This window comes from Castor canadensis, chromosome 7, assembly GCF_047511655.1.
Source record: "Castor canadensis chromosome 7, mCasCan1.hap1v2, whole genome shotgun sequence".
Taxonomy (NCBI): domain Eukaryota; kingdom Metazoa; phylum Chordata; class Mammalia; order Rodentia; family Castoridae; genus Castor; species Castor canadensis.
In genome coordinates, this window is record NC_133392.1 from 54,408,021 (window position 1) to 54,432,147 (window position 24,127).

Sequence of the window (24,127 nt, forward strand, 5' to 3'; positions counted from 1 at the left end):
CTACTTCCAGTGTTTTTCTACTACAAATTATTTTGCTCTACACATTATTGTAGAAGTCTCCTTTAACATGTGTGTGACAGTTTTTCCAGGGCATATATATGTAGGAATGTAATTGCTAAGTCTAGTTGATAGACCATTCTATCTTAATTGCATGAATATCTTGAAGGGACACAGTCTCTTTGCTTAGTCTATGAAGTACACTGAATATCTATGTTCAGAGACTTTGAAGGAGAAGTAACAGAGAGGAAGGTAGTGGTGGTACTTCCCAGCCTATTATCTATAACTTTCAGTCATAACCTCACTGAAAAGGGGCTGTGGCAAGACAGTGAGCTGACACTGGCTCTGTTGGATGTACAGATATGAACCACTTATTAAGACTAGTTGACATCACAGGTCACTGTTAGACTGTGGGTCATGGAATTTTAAACACATGGAGTTTCAGATATTGTATGGTTTGGGCTAGGGTTGTGGCTCAGTGGTAGAGTGCTTACCAGGCCTTTGTGAGGCTTTGGGTTTGATCTCTAGTACCACAAAAATAAATAAATTAATTAAAATTTAAAAAGAGATTTTATGGTTTCCTGCTTTGTTTAAACTGCATAAGGGAAGCTGGAACTGGCTAAGAATTCTTTCCTAGGTCCTGATTCCCATTGTACCTTCCTGTCTGGCTCTGATTTAACAGGCTCAGCTTCAAAGGTTACTTTCCACCTGTTAAGGTATCATGGTGCTAACTCATCTCCAGCCCTTGGTCATTGTCTGTTCCCACAGACAATGGCCCCACATTGTTCCCTTCCATTGTCTTGAAAATGATGCTCAACTATCTCCTATGAGATGGGGCCACTGGTTTGGTAGTAAGACTGGCTCTGCAATTGTTTAACAAACAGCCAATTCTGGTACCTCTCACTTGCACCTTTAGTTGTAGAGCAGGTTCTGTTTTTTTTTAACGGTTCTGGAGTTTGAACTCAGGGCCTACATTTGGAGCCACTCCACCATCCCTTTTTTGTGTGTTGAGTTTTTTTGAGATAAGGTCTCACAAACTATTTGCCCAGGGCTAGCTTCGAACTGTAACCCTCCTGATTTCTGCCTCCTGAGTAGCTAGGATTATGGGCATGCATGCCCGGCTAGAGCAGCTTCTTAATTCCAACTGAGACAGGTCCTAAAATCCCTTATGGTGATACTGTGCCTGAACATTTTGTGAATAGAAGAGCTGGGTCTGCTGACTCATGGGCAGCATCACAAAATTTTAATTTGTAGTGATCTTATGGCTAGCTAATGACTGGCAGAAAGATGATTTTCGGACTGACTTATCTTCATTTGTCTTATTGCTACCTTTGCCTGTGCTGTGGTGGATCCTCCAACTGAGAGTTCTGTGTTGGGTGTGTTTCCCTTCCTATCTCTCCATCTGTGCTTCAGCACTGCCTTGAGAAACTCACTTAAGTAGCCTTTGCTCTGTGAAGTTGAGAGATCTCTCCACCTGCCCTTTTGCTGTTTGCACAAGTGGATAACTGGTAGTGTGCTTTTGTAGTTACCACACTCATTCTGGCTTTTGGGAACACCTGGAAGCCCGTCATGGAGAAACGTGGTACAGGACCTTTTCTTTGCTGGAAAAGATCTTTGTTTACCTTCAAGGTTTTGTCTTAAAAATCATAACCCCTGAGAAGCTTTCCTTCACCACCCACTGTATCTTGGTTACTCGCTATCATGGTTCTCTCTGTTCCCTTTGCAGCATAAAACACATGTATTTGTCCGTGAATTCCAATGAGTTATTATATTTGGCTATTTGCGACCCATTTATTGCATTAGTTTGTGAGCAACTCTAGCGCAGAGCCCTGAATCATTTGCATCTGTCATCTTCTAAGGTGGTGTAAAGCATTACATGGTTTAACTTTGCTCAAATCTGGTTTTTTGGAAACACCAACAAGGATAAAGGGGGAACAAGGGAAGGTGTAGCTAAGCAGAGTGGATCTGGGGGACAGTCAGGCTGGAAGGAAATGAGGGAAACCAGTAGCCTTAGGTACTAACAAGGCTGCACCTCCTCACGTGACATCAGAGTGGAGGTCAGGAAGCCGAAGACCCGCGAGAAGCGCGGACAGATGGCGCGCACGCATACGTCCGTCGGCGCCCCGCCTTCCCGGAGCCTCACGCCCACCTTGAACCAGCCCCCGGCGTGCGTGACGCCATGACGCCGTGCGTGGTCGCGGCGGCGGCGGCGCAGGGGGCGGGCTCGCCGTGAGGCGTCGAAGGAGGAAGTGGAGTGGTTGTTGCTCCCTCTTCGCCCACCGCTGGCTCCCTGGGTGCGGAGAGGAGCCGCAGTCTCCGCTGCTGCGTCGCGCTCCCCTTCCATCCCCTCCATGTGCCCCGGCGCCCTCGCTCCCCTTCCTCAGGCCGCCGCTTACCCCGGGGTCTATGGAAGTAATGGAAGGACCCCTCAACCTGGTGAGTGGCCCACAGAGGGTTGCGTCCTCCGTGGGTTTGCCTTGGGAGTCTGTCCCTGTTCCCCGCGTGCAGGCTGACCTTTGAGGCCGCGAGGCGGGTTGGACAGGGTTGGTTACTGAGGCTGAGCGGCGCATGCAGGCCTGGACCCCACAGTGGCTCCGGGCAAGCCTCCCCAGACTTTGCCCTCTTCTGAGGTCTCTGGGAAGCTCCTGCCGCCTCCGGGCGTCCCCTGCGCAGGGCTCAGGGCGAGGGGATGATACCAGCGGGGGCTGCCGCCGCCCCTACGTCCCAGAGGAAATGTCCCGAGCGCCACGTAGCTACTTCCACACAGGCTGGAGCCCATATGGGCAGAAATGGTGCGTGGTACTGCCTGTAAGTTCTAACTCAGTGGGTCCGAGCCTAAGCCCCCCAACTTTGGAGAGAGGGAGTAATGCTCCCCTTGGCCCCATTTTTCTTACTCATTTAGCGCATACATTCAGTCGCATAAACTGAGCCTCCCTTCTCCCCGAATAAATTAGGGACAGCCGGGGGGGGGGGGGGAAACAAAACAGCTGTTCTGTTTTTAGCCCAGTTTCAACCCTTTAGGCATCATGAAAGTACAAAAGATTTTGCCGTTTTCAGAAAAAGTAGTAGTGGACCTTACTACGTTTTTAAGCAATAAGAAACAGTTCTTTTCAGACCGGCCACCGCATCTTTTGGTTTCCTGGAAGTGGTTCATATTTTGGATACAAAAGTCAGATTACTTAACGTTGCCAGAGAAGAAGAACTTTTAAGTCACAGGTTTGGATTCATTTGTAATGGTGGGACTGAAGAAAGGACGAGTGGAACTCGCAACTACACTGTCTGGGAAGAGCCGGAGCCTTGGGCTGGTTTCAAACTATATAGAAAACGGGTAGAATCTGGTAGTTTAAAAGAGTATAGATTCTGAGGCCAGATTGCTTGGCCTTGAATTCTGGCGTAGTCACTTAGCTGCATGACCTTGGGCAAATTTCTTGACCTCAGGTTTGTTGTGAGTGAGGAGTAAATAAGGTATGGAGCACCTAGAACTGTACTAGATACATAGTACAATGTAAATTTTAATGTAAAATTTTAGTTATACGGTTAAAGTGAGTGTCTAAGGATTGTATCACCTATAGCTGTGCTTCCAGATTTGGTGCCAGGTTTGCTGTTCTGAGGAGGTGCTCCTTGTTTTAGTAAGTTGGACCCTGCCCGCATTTGTAAGAGTTGTTTACACCTAAGGGTGATTTGTCTACATTACTGAGTTTTTAAAAGCTTTTAAAGTGACATAGTTTGCAGTAAAACATGGGTGGCTCAGTACTGAAACTTCATAGGAATATTAGAAATATCCAGCCATTTACAGAGTGCTTCAAAGTTCAAGGGCCCTTGCAAAATGACCATTGGTTCAGTTCCAGTTTATTTGGCTGCATGCTGCAGCATAACCCCAGCCAACTGCTCTATAAGTGTGCGGTGGCTTATGAGAAGACTGAAACTGAGTGATGTGGGAGATAAAGCATCAAATCACCAGTTTAGGAAAAATTAAGCAGTGGTGACAATATTACTTTTTTTATAGGAGAATTTTGAAAAGAATCCTGTTAAGCAGGGTCGTACAATTCCGTAATATACCTATAAAATTTTATGTGACAGATACCAGAAATTTGGCATCTTGAATTTCTAAACCATTTGAGATTTGAAAGATGTGATAACCAGCTATTTATTGAAAGATAACAATGGAGCAGAGATTGACATTTGGTTGAATGATTTTAAGAGTTCTGTGATGTACCAAGGATAGACTTTTATACTCTGAGTTTCACACAGGGTTACAGAAAACTGGGGTTTTTTTTTTGTTTTTTTTTTTTTTGGGGGGGGAGGGGGTCATGGTTCTGGAGTTTGAACTCAGGGCCTACACCTTGAGCCACTCCACCAGCTCTTTTTTATGGTGAGTTTTTTTGAGCTAGGGCCTCCTGAACTATTTGTCTGGAGCTGGCTTCAAACAGCTATCTTCCTGATCTCTACCTTTTGAGTGGCTAGTATTACAGGAGTGAGCCACCGGTGCCTGGCTATCTTTTTTTTTTTTTTTTTAAAGACTCACATTGTTCTGTGTCACTTAGTACCTAGTTGACTCAACATAAAATCTCAGTAGTGTATACAAGTTTGTTCAACAACATCATAGACTCCACATTCATCATATAAGGACTTATTACAGTGCATACATTTATAATCATGTGTGCTCAGAGCTTTCTTGGAATTTAAAGAACTGTTTTCCAGAGTTACAGATAAATAAGCCTAGACTGAAGAAAATTACTTATATCAGTGACTTAAATACATTATGAATTACAACTTATTTTGATACGACCTATTTCCAGCAATGCTTCCATGTTAATGTACTTGTCATTTTAATTTCAACATGGTTATTACCTATATTGAACTGTAGTTCTGTGTCAGCATATAGTGCCTCTGCTAAGGTATTCTTTTATGTTAGATTTGCAGTGTGGTCCTTCAGGCTAATTTTCTCACAGTTTTTTTGTCTTTTTGGTTTTGGTGTGGGGATTGAAGCCAGAGCCTCACGCATGCTAGGCAAGTACTTTACTATTGAGCCACATCCCAGCCCCTCACAATGAATTTTTAAGACATTGAAGAGACTGGTTTGAAATACTAACTTTAATATAGAGTTAGTACAGGTAATGCACTCTAGTTCTCTAATTAGAGAAAGTTGATCAAAAGAAAAATAAGATTATACTTCCTTTGAAGGAAAAAATAATCTTTCACCTAAGTTTGTTTCATCAATTTGTTTTTTTCTTTTTGTTTATTTATTTGAGACATAGTCTCACTGTGCAACCCAAGCTGGCCTCAAATTCAGGATCCTTGCTGCCTTAGCCTCTTGAGTGCTAGGATTACAGGGGAATGCCACCATACCTGGCTTTTCAATTTTTAATAGGAAAAAATTGTAACAAAATCACTTAGAGTAGATTTAGGATCTTTTTGTGCATGAGGCTAAACTGGGGATTGAACTCAGAGTCTTCTGCTTGCAAGGCAGGCATTTCTTAACCATACATTTGATTTTGGCAGTGTGAGTTGGTAGCAAATATCAAAACTTATGTGGGAAAATGTCTAGTTCTTTGGTTTGTTTGCTGCCAATTTGGGAAATGTGTCAGGTCATGATTTCTACGTGGCAGTTGCTTATGCTGTCTTTTCTTATTCTGTAAAGGGTAGGGTCCATGTAACTGTGGCCATGATTTTTTTCTGTGTGTTTGGCTCTTAAGAATGCTGGAATAAGCTGGGCACTGGTGGTTCATGTCTGTATTCCTAGCTACTTGGGAGGCTGAGATTGGGAGTAACATGGTTCGAGGCCAGCCCCAGGAAATAGTTCAAGACACCCAATCCCCAAAAACACCAGTACATAATGGCCTGGAGGTGTGACTCAAGTTGTTGAGTCCCTGCTTTGCAAACATGAAGTCTGGAGTTCAAATGTCAGTCCTACCAAAAAAACCAAATTGCTGGGACTATGTTGAGTAACTCAGCTTCCCTCTGGAGTAATCAGTTCATATGCTACTTGCAGTGGTTAATAAGTTCTCTTGTGTTCAAACTTCTTGTCCAAGAAAAACAACCATACTTTGGTCTAAGGAATGGTCTTGTACATGTCTAGAGTCTGTAACTGTGTTGTAAAATCCTTAAGGTAAAAATAAGCTATTTAAATCCTTTTTGTTGCCCTGAAAGATTCCAAGAAAATTTATACTATGTCCCAAACAAGGCTGGACTTTGTGAAAATACTCTGGAGAAAGTGTAATACAAAAATAAATCCAACTACTACTAAGTGTTGCCATTATCATCAGACAGTTTACACACACATTTTTTGGTGGGACTGGGCTTTGCACTTGCAAAGCAGCATTCTACCACTTGAGCCATGCCTTCAGCCCATTTTGCTCTGAGATGGGGTCTCATGAACTATTTGCTTACTTCCAACCACAGTCCACCCAATCTCAGTCTCCCAGGTAGCTAGGATTATAGGCGTGAGCCACCAGCATCTAGCTTTACACTTATTTTTTATCTTCCCCCCTCAATACTTGTATTAAAGGTTCCCCCTATTTTATGAATGAAGATGTTGAAAAGCAGGGTAAGTTGTGAAGGTGGGATTTGAAAACCACATTCTAAAATATTGATCTTTGTATTAAGGCAGTGTTTACCTATCTGCTTTAAGTGTGATCCACAGTGAGAAATTTTTACAGCATATATGTGTATAGTACTACAGAACCACTGTATTATGAAAGGTGCCTCTTGGACTTGTGCAGGCACGTAGGAACCCTCCTAAATTTCACCAAAAACAAAGCCAAACTATAACTTTTTGTCACATATGATGCACTTTAATATTTATTATTAGATTTAAAAAAATGCTAGTAATGATCCACTAAATTGATTTCATAACCCACTAGTGAATTGCATTCTGTAATCTGAAAGATACTCTACTGGATTCTCACTGTCTTGTCTAGATGGTGGCAGTTGGAAGGTGGCATGGAGAATGTAAACTGGAAACTGAAGGAAAAAAAATTAGAGGCAGAGCTGCATGTGGAAGTTGACCTTCAGACTTAAAAAAGAGGTCTTCTGGAATCTCTACCACATGCAATTATAAAAAGTTAAATTGCATTGTCTTAATTAGTTGATCGTGCTTGTCATGTGGATACTGCTTGCTACTTGCTTGTAGGAGACTCACAGGGAATTGACTGGGAAAGGGAGTAGGAATGGATGGTGTTTCTTTGCTCTCAACTGAAGACCCTGCCATAAAGTCAGGAGTATAGTAGATTCTCCTCTGCCTTAGAATGGTGTTTCTTTTCATTTTGAATAAGCTTTCCCTAAAGTCACAGAAATTTATAAATTAAAAGTTCTAGAAGGTAACACTGTTTTCCTTTGAAAAAGATAATATTGAGCCTGTATTTGTAATGTCTTTATTTTTACATTTTTCTATTATTGTGTATTAATTATACAAAGGGTTTCATCGTAGTATTTCCATATGTTCATATGGTATACTTTGATCAAATTCACTCCCTCTTCTCTTTCCTATCCCGCATCCCCTCCGTTTTTAAACAGTTTTGAATGTTTTCATACATGGCTATGACATACTTCAGTCATATACCCCCCACCCACACACACTTCACTCTCTCACTTCCCATTGGTTCCTGCTCCCAGGCAGATAATTCTCTCCCTTCCCTCAATTATACACTTGTGTCATTCTTTTCTTTTTCTTTTTCTTTTTCTTTTTTTTTAGGTCTAGATTCCCCATATAAGAGAACATGAAATACTTGTTTTTCTCAATCTGGTTTATTTAATTTAACATGATGATTTCCATTTCCATTTTCCTGCAAATGACATAACTTCATTCTTCTTTATGGCTAAATAATTCTCCACATTTTCTTTATCCATTAATCAATTTATAGACTCTTAGACTGATTCCATACTTTGGCTGTTGTGCATAGTGCTGCTATAAACATGGATGTATAGGAACCTCTACTGTATGCAGACTTACATATCTTTGGATATATGCCAGGGAGTGGTATAGCAGGATCCTGTTGTAGTTCTGTTTTTAGGTTTTTGAGGAACCTCCATACTGATTTCTGTAGTAGCTGCGCTAATTTACATTCCCAACAATATATAAGGGGGTGAACCTGTATTTTTAAAGCAGGAGGAAGAAAGTGTCAATGAGGTCAGTCAATTAGCAACCTAGCTATAGTTGCTAGGATTTTTGTTGGTTGCAGACAATGGAAACTCACTTCAAATTAGCTTAAGCCAATGGGATAATTTATTGGATTTCAAAGAAAGGGGTAGTAAGGTAGGACTAGTGTACATGGATCTAAGAACCTAGCACTCAGACATAGGGTTCTCTGCCTCCTCAGGTTTGCTACAGACTTGTGTTCCCAGTCTTTAAATGCCATGTAACCACTTGAAACATTATTGATTCATTCTCTGATTATAAGTTTGCAAATCTGGGATTGGAATTCTTTTAAGTGTCCAGAAGACAAGACAAAGTAAGGATGTGGCAACTCCTATAGAACTCATGGATTGCCTTGGAAGGAGAGCAATACACAGAAAGTGGTGGGACTACTTTATTTTGTATTTCATGACTTTTGCTTTGAATTACTATAGGAACATTTATGGACTTACTACCTTTTTTTGTGTGTGGTGGTACCAGAATTTGAACTCAGGGCTTTGTGTTTTTCAAGATAGGGATTCTACTGCCAGAGTCACACTTCCAGTCCATTTTTGCTATGGTTATTTTGTGAACTATTTGCCCGGGCTGGCCTTGAACCATGATCCTCCTGATCTCTTGTGCTTGCAAGAGAGGTGCCCTTTCTTGAGCCACACTTCCAGCCCGATGGTAGATTTTTTTTTGACAGTAGTGGGGTTTGACCTTAGGGACCCACACTTGCTAGGCAGGTGTACCACCTGAGCTAGTCCATCAGTCTAATGGTAAACTTCTTGATGGCAGGTACCTCCAACATTTTTACTTTCTTTCATTGTAATTTCATAAGGCATAATGATGGCCTTATGAATGCCATGTCCCAGGCAGCATTATAAGCACTGATATTTTAAGTAGTTTAAATTCTCACAACTCTCATTTTAGAGATGAGAAAACTGAGGTAGATATTTAAGAAAGCCAAGTTCAGCCAGGTACCTATGGCTCACACCTGCAATCCTACCTTCTCAGGAGGTAGAGATCAGGAGAATTGCAGTTTGAGGTCAGCCTGGGCAAATAGTTCTTGAGACCCTATCTCAAAAATACCCAACACAAAAAAAGGGCTCAGAATGTCTCGAGTGGTAAAGCACCTGCCTAGGAAGTGTGAGGCCCTGAGTTCAAACTTCAGTACTGCCAAAAAAAAAAAAAAAGAAGAAAAGAAAAAGAAGGCCAAGTTTATGTGTATAATAAGTATTCAAGCTGAGAGTTGAAAGTTGGACAACTTGCTGGTTGTCTAGTAACTTGATAGGGAATCAGGTGTGGTGGTGTACACCTACAGTCCCAGCACTCCAGAGGCTGAACTAGGAAGATTGTGAGTTTGAGGCCAGTCTGGACTGTGTTGGGAGACCCTGTCTCAAAAACAAAACAAAAAACTTGATAGGAAATTAACATAAAATTAAGAAATAGGAATTAAGAGATGCCAAATAACCCAGGGTAGGTGATTTTTTGGGGGCAGGGTCGGGGGGGGGCAGCTGTACTGGGGTCTGAACTCAGGTCCTACACCTTGAGCCACTCCAGCGCTTTTTTTTGTGTTGGGGTTTTTCCAGATAAGGTCTCATAAACTATTTGCCGCGCAATTCTCCTGATCCCTGCCTCCTGAGTAGTTAGGATTACAGGTGTGAGCCACTGGCACCCAGCTGGGTGAATGTTTTTATTGGGATCAGTAATGTGTGAGACCATAATGAGATTAACTTTTGAATTGTCAGAGTAATCACAAATTAGATTTTACAAAGGGAAATTTTAAGGGAGTTGGGAGACCTGTGAGGTTTCGACTACTTTTTTTTGTGTGGGGCTGAAGTTTGAACTCAGGATTTTGCCCTTAACAAGAAGCAGATGCTCCTCTACTGCTTGAGCCATACCTCAAGCAAAATGCTGTGGTTATTTTGGAGATGGAGTTTGAGAAGTATTTGCCCCGTCTGGTCTTGAACTATGATCCTCCATATCTCATCTTCCCCCCTCACCTCACTTTTTTTTTTTTTTGGTGGTGGTGGTAGTACTGGGATGTGAACTCAGGGACTTGTGCTAGCTAGGCAGGTACTCTGCCATTTGAGCCATGCCCCCAGGCCTTTTTGAGAACTTTTTTTGTTGTACAACAGTTCAGATAACCATTTATTCTGTCATCAGATCTTCATTTAGGGAGCTATATCAATTTCCATAGCAGAGGATAGAAAGTGGCTGGTGTTCTCAGAAACACTGATCACAGAGACATAGCATTAGAGGGTAGTAAACTCAGATTTACTTGTCTTGCTTCTGAAAGTGTCCATGAGCCACAGCTATAGCTTCTGGGTGATTGCAAGACCTACTCCAAACCTACTGATTTTACAATCTGCATTTTAACCAGATCCTCAAATGATTCAAGTTTCTGTTTAAAACTTCAGTAACATAAATCTGGTCCAAACCCATCATTTTACAAGTGAGGAAATTAGGCCCTGAAGTTTGGCATAACTTAAATGGTTTAGTGGGAAAATTCAATCCCAGAACCCCTGGTTTGATAGTGTCTTATCCTTGTTATGAGGTGCTATGGAATTTCAGAGAATTTTTCAAAGCTCAGAAATGTAAGCTCACCTGCAGATGTACTCCTTCCATTCCATTTCCTTCTTTCTAGCTGGAACTTTCTTGTTGATTTATTACCACTTGTCTTAGCAGTACTGTCAGAAAATGTTCATTAGAGGTATATGTTAATCATAACTGCTTATACATGTTAGCTTTCTTCATTTTATTTATTTATTTTTGCAGTACTGGGGTTTCAACTTAGGGCCTTATGTTTGGCTAGGCAGGCGCTTGATCCACTCTACCAGCCCCAGGTTTTTTTATCTTTTGCATTCTCTTTCTAAAAGATCTTTGATGTCTAGGTACTAGAAAATACGTATGTGTTTCAAAACTTAACTTTTTGCTCAGTTCAAGACTTCATGGTTACAATTCATCCATTATTTTAAGCTCGAGCCCAGTCACTTCTTGTGACTCATTATTATTCTCAGGAATAAATTGAGATTTAGGGAAAAACTTGCTTAATTGCTATTTGAAAAATAAAAGGGCTCTGAAACAATCAAAAGGAAAGATCTTGCCTTTAAGAGGTATTGTTTGTTTCTTTACAAAAATGGAAGTGGGAGAAATGCAAACAACATGCATTGCTAGAAGTGCTATTTTCTACTTTTGTCTTTGCCTTTGTTTTACACTGAGTGTAATTTGCAGCCATGCCTGGAATATATCCATAATTTCTTTGAAGTATTTATTTACATACCTCTCTCTATACTAGTTGAAAGACTACTTCCATTTCCCTCTTCTCTCATTCAGTGGTGAATTGTTCCACCATTCTGCCTTCCTGTTTATATGATTGACTACTTTGGCAATCTTATATAGTAAAACTATGTAGTATTTCTTATGACTGGTTCATTTCCCTTAGTATAGTGTCCTCAGAGTTCATCTGTGTTGTAGCATGTGTCAGACTTGTTAAGGCTGAATAGTAGTTTATTGTATAGTTACAGTACATTTTGTTTATCCAGTTCATCTCTTGATGAACGTTTGGATTATTTCCACCTTTTCGCTATTGTGAATAATGCTGTCACGAGCATGGGTATGCAATGCTTTTTACTTCTTTTTTTTCTCTTGATGTTTTTTGAGAAAGGGTCTCATGGCATCATTGCAGAGTCCAGGCTGACCTGGAACTCATTATGTAGCCCAGACTGCCTTTGAACCTGTGATTCTCCTGCCTCAGCCTTCTTAGTGCTAGAATTAGAGGTGGGCACCACTGCGCCTGGCACTTTCCTTTTTTTTTTTTTTTTTTTTTTCAAAGAAGCTATGCCAAGTAGAAGACAGGGTCATCTCTGCCTTTCTCCTTGCTACCAAAATGTTACAATCTTATGTAAGTTACCAGTCTGTTGGGTCTCCTTGAGACAGAGAAACAGATTCACAAAGTTGTAGTGAGAGTGAGTGAAATAATGTAGATTAAAGCTTTTCTGAAATATTTTTGGGGGTAGTGTTTTCTTTTTTTCTCTTGTGGTCACATGTAGTACCTCATGTGTGCTAGATCTATTGTTGAGGTACACCCCCAGTCCTCTTGAAAAAAATTTACAGAAGTTCTTAAAATATGTCATAGTTGAGTTCACTCTTGTCCATCATTCTCCTTTATCCTCCCCCCTCATTCCTGGAATAGTTTCAATAGGTCTCATTTTTCCATTTTCATACATGAGTATATAATACTTACACCATGTTCACTCTCCTGTATCCTTTCCCTTTGAGTATATCCTTAGGAGAGGTATTGGTGGATCATTTGGCAGTTCTATTTTTAAGTTTTTTTGAGGAAGCCTCCATACTGTTTTCCATAGTGATTGTGCTTATTTACATTCCTACCCACAGTGTATGAGGGTTCCTTTTTCCCCACATTGTCACCAACATTTGTTGTTGTTCGTGTACTTGATGATAGCCACTCAAACAGGAGTGAGGTAAAATGTTAACATTGTTTTGATTTGCATTTCCTTTATGGCCAGGGATAGTGAGCATTTCTTCATGTGTTTTGGACTTTTGTACTTCTTCCTTTGAAAAAATCCCATTCACAGTTCATTTGCCCATTTCTTCATTGAGTCATTGATTGTTTTGGAATTTGGTTTTTTGAGCTCTCTATACATTCTGGTTATTAATCCCTTGTCAGATGTTAATCCCTTGTCAGATGTAAAGATTTTCTCCCATTCTGTGGGCAGCCTGTTCTTTTGCTGTGCAGAAGCTTTTTAGTTTCATGTAATCCCACTTGTCAATCCTTTCTCTTATTCGCTGTGCTATTTGAGTTCTATTTAGGAAGTTATTACCTCTGCCTATTAGTCGTCTTGAAAATCTTAAAAGTATAGAATGTAAGGAGGTCAATACTGTTTTAATCTATTTACCTTTACATTCAGAGATACTTAGATCATTTGCTTTTAGAACTTCTGAGTTTGCCTTTGTTCTTTATCTGAAAAAAATCTCCACTGGAATATTACTTATTAGTATCTTAATCCCTCAGTTATACAATGCACATTTTTAACATTTTCAAAATATATAGCAGCTTTAATGTTGAAAAGGAAGAATGGGTTTTACCATGAGATACATGATTTCCAGATTATAGCTTTTAAGCTATCCAGACTAGTGAAAGTGTCTATGGAAATAACACTCTTATTTTAAAAGGAACATGTTAAAAATCAGGAAAATACACATTTTGAATAACAGTCTCTGTAGCTCTTTTGGTTAATCTCTGAAGAATGGAAGAATGTGGGTCACTTAAGTAGTTAAGTACATGTTATTAACTAGGAGAAAGTTTATCATAGACATCTTTTCAGATGCTATAGTTTAGGCTCTACTCCTTACACAGCCCCAGTTACAGATACAACTGTAATGATGGTTTTGTGTGTGGCAACAAACATTTTGCATTTATCTTGTTAAAAGCTTTTGGTTCAGTTTTGTGAGGGAATGTTGGTGCTAGGGATCAAATCTAGGGCTGGGGCATGGCTCAAGTGGTAGAGCACCTGCCTAGCAAGTGAGAGGCCCTGAGTTCAAACTTTAGTATTGCCAAACAAAAAATAAATCAGAGCCTCATGCTAAGCAGGTAGTCTCATCACTGAGATGTATTCCCAGTCCTCTTTCTTCTTCTTCTTTTTTTTTTTGAGTTTCAGTTCATCATTCTAAGTAACTTGAAATGTTTGTCTTCTAGGCTCATCAACAGAGCAGACGGGCAGACCGTTTATTAGCTGCTGGGAAATACGAAGATGCTATTTCTTGTCACAAAAAGGCTGCAGGTGAGTATTCTTTTTCAGAAATGCTATGAACCTGAAGAGCAATTTCTTGTCCCCATTATCTCTTAACCACTTCATTTAGAATGAGAGTCCCAATAGTAATGATGTTCTGCCTTTCATATGCAAGGTGGATACTGCTGACCCACCAGAGAATTGGCTTTGATTATTTTTCACGTGAGTGTGTTGGATTTCTAGGCCTACTCCAGCCCAGTCTTCTTTCTAAAAACCCTGAGGCTAGCATAAATGCTTTATTAGTAAATGATTCCTAGACACAGTTGCGTCCTTAAAAACAGAAGCCAATTGCAGAAAGTCTGCCGATTCATCTTAGATATTATAAAAAGGAGTCAGTTGGACATTTTAGGTTTCGAAAGTAATAACAATTTAATTCCAACAATTCGTTTTAGCTAAGTTTCTGTTTTCCAAGATACTGATAAAATAAAATCCAGCATGCCTCGTAGTGCTTGAAATATTGGAAGACTTTTCCTTTGGTCCTTCTTTAGCTTCTCTTCTTGATATTTCATTTCTACCTACATTCCTATAGAAATATACTGATGATTGTTTTCAGTGGGGTATGAAGTTGGAAATTGTTGGCTTTTGGGGCTGGAGATGTAGTTCAGTGGTCAAGTGAGTGCTGAGCATGCATGAGACCCCGAGTTCAATCCCCAGAACCTCCTGCCCCCCAAAATTAACAATAAAAAGAAAAAGAAAAGAAAATGTTGGCTTCTTATCAGAGATCCAATTTTTTCCTAGTCAGGCTGCCTAGCATATGTTGAACTCAAAAATAGATCTTGGGGTCCTGTTTTATAGAGACTAGTTTCTACTGGTTGAGTAACAATCCCCAAAGTTTGGGAGAATGCAGGTGTTTTACTCCTGATACAACCAAAATGGGAGTAGTTCCACTTTTCTTAGAGCAAGCCCTGTGGTCTTTCTGCTAGAAAACACTTTCCTTTTTCTCTGATGAAAGCCATATGCTTTCCTAGCAGAGGAAAGAATGTTATTTTTTACAGTGGCACTGGTGTGGATAAGTCCTACTTCAGTGATTTTTGTTTAAAAGTCAGTAATTTTCAGAGAAAAACATTTTTTGATGGTTAGTCTTAACCACTGAAGTATATCCCACATATCTGCTGTGGGGCTAAGCACATAGTATGCACCTCATAAATCTTTGAATACTTTCATGGGGGCTTTGTACAACATTGAACTGGTGCTCTTTAAATCTTTCCTAAACCATATTTTGTTAGCAGTTAGGTTGTTAAGTTTGCAGTTACTATAAAGATAATACACCATTTGTAACTATTTAAGAAATCCATGTTGTGGATGAGTGCCACAGTTATGGTAGTGGTCATGATTACATGTATATAACATACATTAAAATGCAATGAATCAGCTTATGTTGTACATTGAGTGCAGGGTGTTCTGAATCTATAAAAGGAGAAAATGTCATGCCTAACCTTAAAACTATTGTTGGGGCTGGGTGTGTGGCTCAGTATTAGAATGCTTACCTAGCATGTTCAAGGGACTGGGTTTGATCCCCAGCAGTATAAAAATAGCAACAATAGTGGGTAAACAGCTTTTTTTTTTTTTTTTTTTGTGGGACTGGGTTTGAAGTTGGGGCTTCATGTCTTGCAAAGCAGGTGCTCTACCTGTTGAGCTTCACTGTTGAGCCATAAAACTACTGTTGGATTTTTAATACCCTCTACCACCCAAGGCTGTGACATTCTAAGAAGTAGCCTTTTAGTAATGTGACCTAAAAGGCAACTTGTTAGGTCACATTAGCTTTAATTATGGAGCTAGAACTTAATGTGATTAGTAATCCTACTGACCCAATTTGTCATTTAGATTTAGTTATAAATAGCTTTGTGTTGTACAGTTGAAAATTGATGTGTTGGAATGATTTCACTGTTTTCTAAATTGATGTCTATGGCCTATAACAAGTATTTTGAGAGGTATGGTTGTGGATGTATTCTGGAAGGAGGGAAATCATTTGGAAATCATACGAGAGATGTGACAGGGAGGTCAATTCTGAGAATTGACTTAAAGAGGAAAGAAAGCCTGAAATGTAAAGACTTAATGACAAAGGAACCCTCTGTGTCCAGCTGTCAAATATGAGAGAAGATTCCTAGACTAAAAACTTAACCTGAGATTATGTGGCTAAGAACTCTATAACTTCTGTGTGTTAAAATGTTTTCTAAGTGTATTGAAATAAGAGGCTACTTGATTTCTCTCTCTTTCCTTTTGGGGAAAGGTAGGATCTTCCTTGATGTGAAAAATGGCTGAATTATATGAAACTGAGCATATGAGCATTTATTTACAAATAAGTGGGGATAGAAATTGAGGGAAGAGAAATTGTCCAAACTTGGCAGGAGGTTGAGTGAGACGTGTCTGCATTTTCCCATTCTGTATCGACAAAACGTAAGTTTATGGAGCCACAGAGTCCCAGGGATTCAACATTATTAGGAATTTCTGTTTCATTCTTTTAAATTTATGATTTTTTTTCTTGTACTCAGCTTTCAACAAATATTTGTTTAGCTGTCTCCTATTGTAGTTTGGTAATTTGAAAAGGAAGAAAAATACATACAGTTAGTGCTTGCTTTATCAGTACACCAAGATTATGAAATATGAAAAGATCATCCACGAAACAAAAGGTTCTATTCTCAGGAATGCTTAGGAAACACTGAACATATCTGATTTCTGTTCTGCAGAAATTCTCAGAAACCTTGAATGTATTGATGAGCTTTATGAATCTGCAAGAAAGGCCCATCATTGGAGAAAACCATACCCAATGACTGTGATAATCTTTCTACAGGGATGTTTGTTAACATCTGGATTAGTGTTGTCATTTTTTAAAATTTTATTAGCATAAATAGACAAAGGGATTTCATTTTGATATTTATGTGTATATGATGTACTTTAATTAAATTAATCCAGTCTGTATTACTCTTTCATAACTCCCTCTCATACCTTTTAATAGTTTGTAGTGAGCTTCCTTTTTCATTCATTCATTCATCCATTCATTAATACATACATATATATATACATACACTTACATGTATAAATGTACTTTGATCATATTTATACCATCATCCTCTCCTCCCCCCAACAGGTTTCCTCTCTAGATTCCACATATGAGCAAAAACATGCAATATATGTCTTTCTGAGCTTGGCTTATCTCACTCAAGATGATCTCCAGTTCTATCAGTTTTTCTGCAAATGACATGTTTTCATTCTTGTTTATTGCTCTATATATACCACATTTGCTTTATCTGTTCATCAGTTGTTGAACACGTAGGCTGATTATGAACATCTGTTTCTTTGAACCCTTGATTAGAAGCTGTCACTAACCTGGTGTAATTCTCATTTATTCATGCAGTCTACTTTCCTAAGTAAATTTCATTTTCTTTGTAATAATAAGTTAATTGTTAGAAGACAAGGTTAGAACTCTCAATGAAGATTTAAAAAACAGGCGAACCTTAGTATACACGGTATTTATATGTATTTGATCAGTGTTTTGGCTGAAGACAGATCTCAATGTGGACCTTCCCATGAAACTGGTTACATGAAATGATTCTAGAGAAGGTCAGTTTTACTATTTAAAGACAATATTTTGCTGCACAATTTGGTCCCAGTTCAGTAGTCTTATTTTAAGAAGTAAAAGGTTCTTCAGATTTTCTTAGTTCCTTTTCCCCATCACTTATTTAATATCTATTTTAAATATTAACCTGTGTCATAATTGGAGGAAGCAATTGGACCAGAATGGTTAGGCTTTTCTGAAATAGATATTCCTTCCTAAATTTCAGTCTTGGTGAACATTTATTCCTGTTTTAGATCTGTGGAGGAAACACATGGCTATGCAATAATAGTAATTTTTTTTTTTTTTTGGTGGTTTGGGGTTTGAACTCAGAGCCTCAGTCTTGCTAGTTAGGTGCTCTACCACTTGAGCTACATCCCTATCTCTTTTGTTGCTCTAGTTACCTTTCAGGTAGGGGTCTCACATTTTACCTGGGGCCACCTTAGGTCCTCCACCTACCTTCTCTGTGTAGCTAGGGTCACAGATGTGTATTACCCTGCTTGCCTAACTATGATCCTCCCTATATCTGCCTTTTTAAAAAATTTATTTATTTATTTTTGGTAGTACTGGGGTTTGAACTCAGGGCCTCAGGCTTGCTAGGCAAGCGTGCAAACATGCTACCACTTGAGCCACTCCAGCAGTCCTTTTTTTTTTTTTTTAAATAATCCCAGTTGTAAGACTTACTTTTGGGAATATCTTAAATGCTAGTGTGATTCTTGTTGACTTTTTTACACTTTGGTTATCTATATCATGTTAGATGGTTTCAGAGTTCTACAGAGGTAGGCATTTCTGTTGGTTTAAGCTTGGTTTTTCGAAAATTCTTTGTTAAGAAAGTGGATTTAAAGAAACGGTCATTTAGACAAGAAGACAAATATATACAAGTAAGATGGGAAAGCTCATCCACATGGTAAATCCGAGCAATAGCAGAGCAGATAGAATGTCTCAACAGATTAGCAAACACATGAACAAAAGATAAAGGGGCTGGAGGTGTGGTTCAGATGGTAGAATACCTACTTAGCAAGTGGGAAACCCTGAGTTCAGACCCTTGTACTTCAAGAAAAAAGGCAAAGAAATAGTATGTAGCTTTACACACTTACAAGAGAAGGTTGAAGGAAAAAACTGAAATATGGCAAGTGTGGCCAGAGTAAAGATGATAGTCTATTTTTTTCCTGGACTAGGAAAACCATCTCATTAATTTGTGTCTTAAAGATGTTGGTAGAACCTTACAGATAGAAAAATTCTACAGCATGAAATCAGAAAATCATTAAAAATATTTGGAGTTAGACTAGACTGAAAGCAATGCTTTGTATCTGTAAAAAGACAAAAAACAAAAAGTAGGGGTGAGAGATGCCAAAGTTTATAGTAACCAAGAGATGAGAAATAAAGATTAATTGTTCATGGTGCATTATTAATAATACTTGTTATTTATACCCTGCCTTATTCCAGAAAGGATGTAAATGTCTTTCAGAGGAACATACAACAAAATAACAATGTAAGTAATAAGAAATAGATGAGGAAATCCATACAAAGCTAACATGGGGAAGGACTATGAGTATAGTTCACAAAATATACCACGAGTTCTTGCCCTTTTGTGTGTGTGTTAGTCGGGTATCTGTCACTGACAAAATACCTGAGAAAATCAATTTTAAAGAAGGAAAATTTATTTTGGCTCACAGTTTCAGAGGTGGCTCCGTTCGGTGGTTGCTTAGCCCCATTGCTTTGGGCCTGTGACAACATCATGGTGGGTATCACAGGGTAGAGCTAAGGTCATGTCATGGTGGCTAGAGGGAGGAAGGGGTTAGGGCTGATAACCCCTCCAAAGGCCTGTCTACAGTGACCTAACTTTCTTCCACTAGACACCACCTCCTAACTAAAAGTTCCACCACCTCATAGCACCATCACCTGGGGACCAAGCCTTTTTGGCACATGAACTTTCAAGGGACATTCAAGATCCAGACCAGCTGAGCTTGGTGGTGCATGCCTGTAATCCCAGCACTCAGGAGGCCTAGTGCTACATAGAGAGTTCAAGACTAATTTGGGCTATGTTCTGAGACTATCAAAAACGACAGAAGGTTCAAACCATAGCAACTTTCTAGCAGCTAGTCTAAAGAGGAAAAGTAAGGATTTTAACATTGTTTACTTAAATTCAAGTAGATTGTCACCCAAAATTTGATCTTAAGATCAGAGAGAAGTTTATTGAAGGTCTTCTTAAATGCCATTATTCTTTCCTCAATAACTTCTTTGTAGTGCACATGACAACATAGTCTTACGGCTTTTAAAAATTTTTTTTTTTTTTTGGTTGAAGCAAGGTCCTGCTCTGTATATCAGGCTGATCTCAAATTCATGATCTTAGGATTCCTGGTTTTTTTTGAGATAAGTTGTCCCTGTGTAAACTCAGGTTGGTCTCAAACTCGTGATTCTCCTGCCTCGGTCTCCTGGGGTTGTCATCACACCTGGCATATTCTTAAGGGCTCTTAAGTATCGAACTTTTGTAGTAAGTCGATGGTATAGTTCAGATACAATTTGATAAAAGTAATCCAAATTTAACTTTAATCCAAAAGTAACTCCAAAATGATAATTCTGGTATTCAAAGTCATTAATAATCTCTTGGTAGGTTTGTGAGCATAGTGAAATAGAGTTTCAATGGGTTCTTATTTAATTCTCCCTAAATACACTTTTCTAATTAGATCATAGTCAATGCTTAATTGTAAAGTGAGTTTGTCTATCTATATCTTACCTATTTATCTCATTTATCTATCTCACAGTGCTGGAGATCGAAGTCAGGGCCTCATTGCTAGACCAGTGCTGTACCACTAAGCCACACCCTCGTTTTCTCTATAGGGATTTCAAAGCACAGGACCTTGAATACTGGTTACCGCTGAGATGTTTTTGGGAGAGTTTATGAATCTTCTTTTTTAAAGAATTCTATTGTTTTTTCCTTTGGCAGTACTGGAGTTTGAACTCGGTGTATTGCGCTTGATGGGCAGGTGCTCTTGCCACACTTCCCACCTCCAGACTTGCTTATAAATAAGATCCATTCTCCTTATCATGTAAGGAGTATTGAGACTCTTCCTTTAAGCTATTAACTGCAAAATGGTGGCGCTCACACATTAACATGCCGCTTTTTCTTTTAAACCCCAGCGTATCTTTCTGAGGCCATGAAGCTGACGCAGTCTGAGCAGGTGAGACATGCTCTTGGCATTCCCAGCAAGGCTTGGAAAGGTTTCCTTGTGAAGGCTTGGACTGTACATGAAACAAAGCATTGTGCCTCTCAAAATGCTGTTTGAAAAATGTGCAGAATGGGTAAGAGAAGAATATGTGAGCTGCTGCTGATGTCCCAGAAGTGACACGGAAACCACTCAGATCGCCATGCCTCCTTTACACACCCTCTTAGGACCTTTCCTGATGATCAGCTCCTGTCTAGCCACTGCTTCTCACAAAGTAGGCAGGCCTGGCCAAGCTTGGCTTGTCCAAGATAATCTAAATCTGAATAGTTTCTCACTTTTCTTTTAGGAAATTCTTATACTTTGAACTTTATCAGTGACTTAAATTGGCTCCTGTGCTTGAAAGAAGGCCTGACTAGGTTTTATTTATTTGTATGTTTTTAGAAAACTTAGTAGTATATACTGGTTGTGTGGGGAAGTGTTCATTGTGACATATGTGCTTATCAACTTGGTTTTAAAAATACCTTTATCCAAAGATAACTTTTTTTTTTTTAATTGAGGTGCTGGGAGTCAAACTCAGGGTCTTGCATTTGGTAGGCAAGCACTCAACGGCTTGACCCAAGCCCCTAGCCTGCCAAAGCTGTTAATCTGTGAAGTATAGAACCTGCTCATGATAGCTACATCTTACAGGTGTGCATTGAACCTTCTGAACACCCTGTTGATAGTAGGGCTTTTTTTTTGGCTGGTTGTAGAATTATCTCTTAAAGACGGAAGATTTTGGGGCTTGGGATGTAGCTCAGTGGTACAGCACTTGCCTGGTGTGTGTGACACGGCCCTGGATTGGATCCCCAGCACTGCAAATACAATAAAGAGACAAGATTTCTAATTTTAAGATGAGTATAAATGTCATTGCAGAGAGTAAGACACATTCAGAAAACGTCTGATTTGATGGATTGATTGGGAATAGGACTTCAGATTTTTTACATGAATAGTGTTTATGAATTAAAAAAGAAAAACCTTGGACTGGAGGTGTGGCTCAAGCAGTAGAGTGCCTGCTTTGCAAGAGTGAAGCCCTGAGTTCAAACCCCAGTCCACCCAAAGATCTTTAAAAATAACTTAAAACAAAAACCTTTAAAGCGTGAAACCCTGAGTTCAAACCTCATTTCCCCCCCCCCTTAAAAAAAAAAGTCTTTGTCTAACTTTCTCTGGCTAATCTAGAAAGAGCTACTTTGAGGTTTTTTTTTTTTTTTGAGTTTCTATTGAATTGCAAACCTAGCATAAAAATGTTAAGGGTTGTTAACTTACTCAGAAAGGACACTCTTGGAATAGCATATATTGAACACTACTAAAGAGACATCTGATGTTAAATTCTCCAGATTGACCTTTCCTTCTGTATCACAGGCTCATTTATCACTGGAATTGCAAAGGGATAGCCACATGAAGCAGCTCCTCCTCATCCAGGAGAGGTGGAAAAGGGCGAAGCGTGAGGAACGATTGAGAGCTCAGCAGATCCTAGACAAGGACACAGCCGTCCATCTTCAGGCATCTCACAAATCCTCTGCAGAGGATGTGGAGCGCCAGAAGTACAGCCCCTCCACAGAGAAACACCTCCCTGAAGTTCAGGGGGTCTTTGACAGGGATCCAGACACACTACTATTTTTACTTCAGCAAAAAAGTGAGCCAGCAGAGCCATGTATTGGAAGCAAAGCCCCGAAGGATGACAGAACAATTATAGAGGAGCAGGCAACCAAAATTGCCGATTTGAAGAGGCATGTGGAATTCCTTGTGGCTGAGAATGAAAGATTAAGGAAAGAAAACAAACAACTAAAGGCTGAAAAAGCCAGATTTCTAAAAGGTCCAGTGGAAAAGGAGCTGGATGTAGACGCTGACTTTGTAGAAAAGTCAGAGCTGTGGAGCTTGCCACCACATTCAGAAGCTGCTGCAGCCTCTTCAAGCTGGCAGAAGTTTGCGGCAAACTCTGGGAAAGCCAAGGACATTCCAATACCCAATCTTCCTCCCTTGGATTTTCCATCTCCAGAACTTCCACTTATGGAGCTCTCTGAGGATATTCTGAAAGGACTTATGAATAATTAAAGTAAAAGCCATTGGACAGGTCAGAAGAGGAAATAATTCATAGCACAGTTACTTCAGAAAAGAATAAAAAGGGAAAACCACATACGAGGGTAGTCCCAGAAATGCTTCGTCAGCTGGCATACAGAGGGAGAAGAGGCATTGCCAGGACTTGGAAACAGTCACTGTGAAATACATCGTGTATCTGATTCACCAACTCAGCTGAAGATTCCGACTCTGCAGACACTAAACTCTCAGAGGTTCGCTTTCTCCTGATATAAACCAAATGGCTACCTGGAATAATTTTTTCAAGCAACAATTATTTTTCTTATCTTCAGGGTTAAAATGTATAAAAGTATGTTATGTTTAATTAATCTGTAATGCCATAAGTGATAATGCAAAACCTAAATAATATGGTGGCCTGAGGGGCTGCCTTGTATTTGAAACATGCTTTCTATCATGCATTGACTGTATGCATCTTGTTCTGCACATTTTGTTTGTTTAAGGTGTGTAAGATACACATCTTTCTAGATGAAACTATGTGCCACACTTTGCACTACTCATAACATAATGATAACCTCAAGACTATCAGGAGAAATATTTAAATTTCCATTTTATGAAGAAAGGAACCAAATTTTAGTTATGCTTTTAAAAAATTACGAGTTTACATAATTAATCAGGGTGCATTTTAAGTTCTAACTGTTATATAACGCATCATTTGAAAATACCGAGGAGATATCCTTTATTTTTAATGATGCATGAGTGGATTAATGCTAGTTGGCAGTATTTGATTATAAGAAATCAATAAAGTAATTGTGTTTCATACCTTTGTTGAATGTCATTGGTATTAAAAGGCTACAGAATGTTAGGCATTTGAACAGGTGCTGTCACATGATTACCTCGGTGTGTTAAGGATTTATTTTGCATTGTTTTGTTGTCCATTTCCTCAATAAGGATAAAAGAGAGTCCAGAAATTCCTGCACTGTAGCTTCTTGGCCTTTTGGCCAAGGATCAAGTGTTCCTGAGGTTTAAACATGTTTTTCTTGATTTCACACACATGCAAAATGCTCTGTCCCTCGGGTGCCTGCCACCCTGTGGGAGCCCAGTGGATGGAGAGGTGCCACCTGGGTATTCTTCTCTGTGCTTGGTCCCCTCGTGTTTGAGGACAGGTATGGGGAAGAAGAAGATATAAGCAAAACATTGGTACAAGCTACAGTGTGTTGAAAGCATGGACTTGCTGCGTAGAGTTGTGGAAGTGAGAAGAAAACACTGCTTTAAGAGTTCTATACCCTGTTAAAAGTTATGTTCAGTTCCTAGCACTGAGAAAAAAAGAGATTTGTTACATTTGATGTGAATACTTTTCAGAATCACCCTCTTGCACCACTCCTTTCTCCTCTGCCCTTCCCTCCTGTAA

General features: G+C 39.5%; 1 protein-coding gene across 4 annotated transcripts; it reads left to right on the forward strand.

Annotated features, from left to right (window-relative positions):
- Positions 1-2,193: 2,193 nt before the first annotated feature.
- Nrbf2 (nuclear receptor binding factor 2) lies at positions 2,194-23,538 on the forward strand. 4 transcript variants are annotated; one of them, XM_020169787.2, is made up of 4 exons: positions 2,213-2,433; positions 13,833-13,917; positions 20,621-20,661; positions 22,045-23,538. In XM_020169787.2, the coding sequence occupies exons 1-4, from the start codon at positions 2,404-2,406 to the stop codon at positions 22,735-22,737; spliced, it is 849 nt and encodes a 282-aa protein (XP_020025376.1). In that variant the 5' UTR covers positions 2,213-2,403; the 3' UTR covers positions 22,738-23,538. The 4 variants fall into 4 exon arrangements, with proteins under 4 accessions (XP_020025381.1, XP_020025376.1, XP_020025379.1 ...); XM_020169790.2 differs by lacking the exon at positions 2,213-2,433 and adding an exon at positions 18,926-18,971 and having other exon boundaries at positions 13,844-13,917; XM_020169792.2 differs by lacking the exon at positions 13,833-13,917 and having other exon boundaries at positions 2,194-2,433.
- The last annotated feature ends 589 nt before the right edge of the window (positions 23,539-24,127 follow it).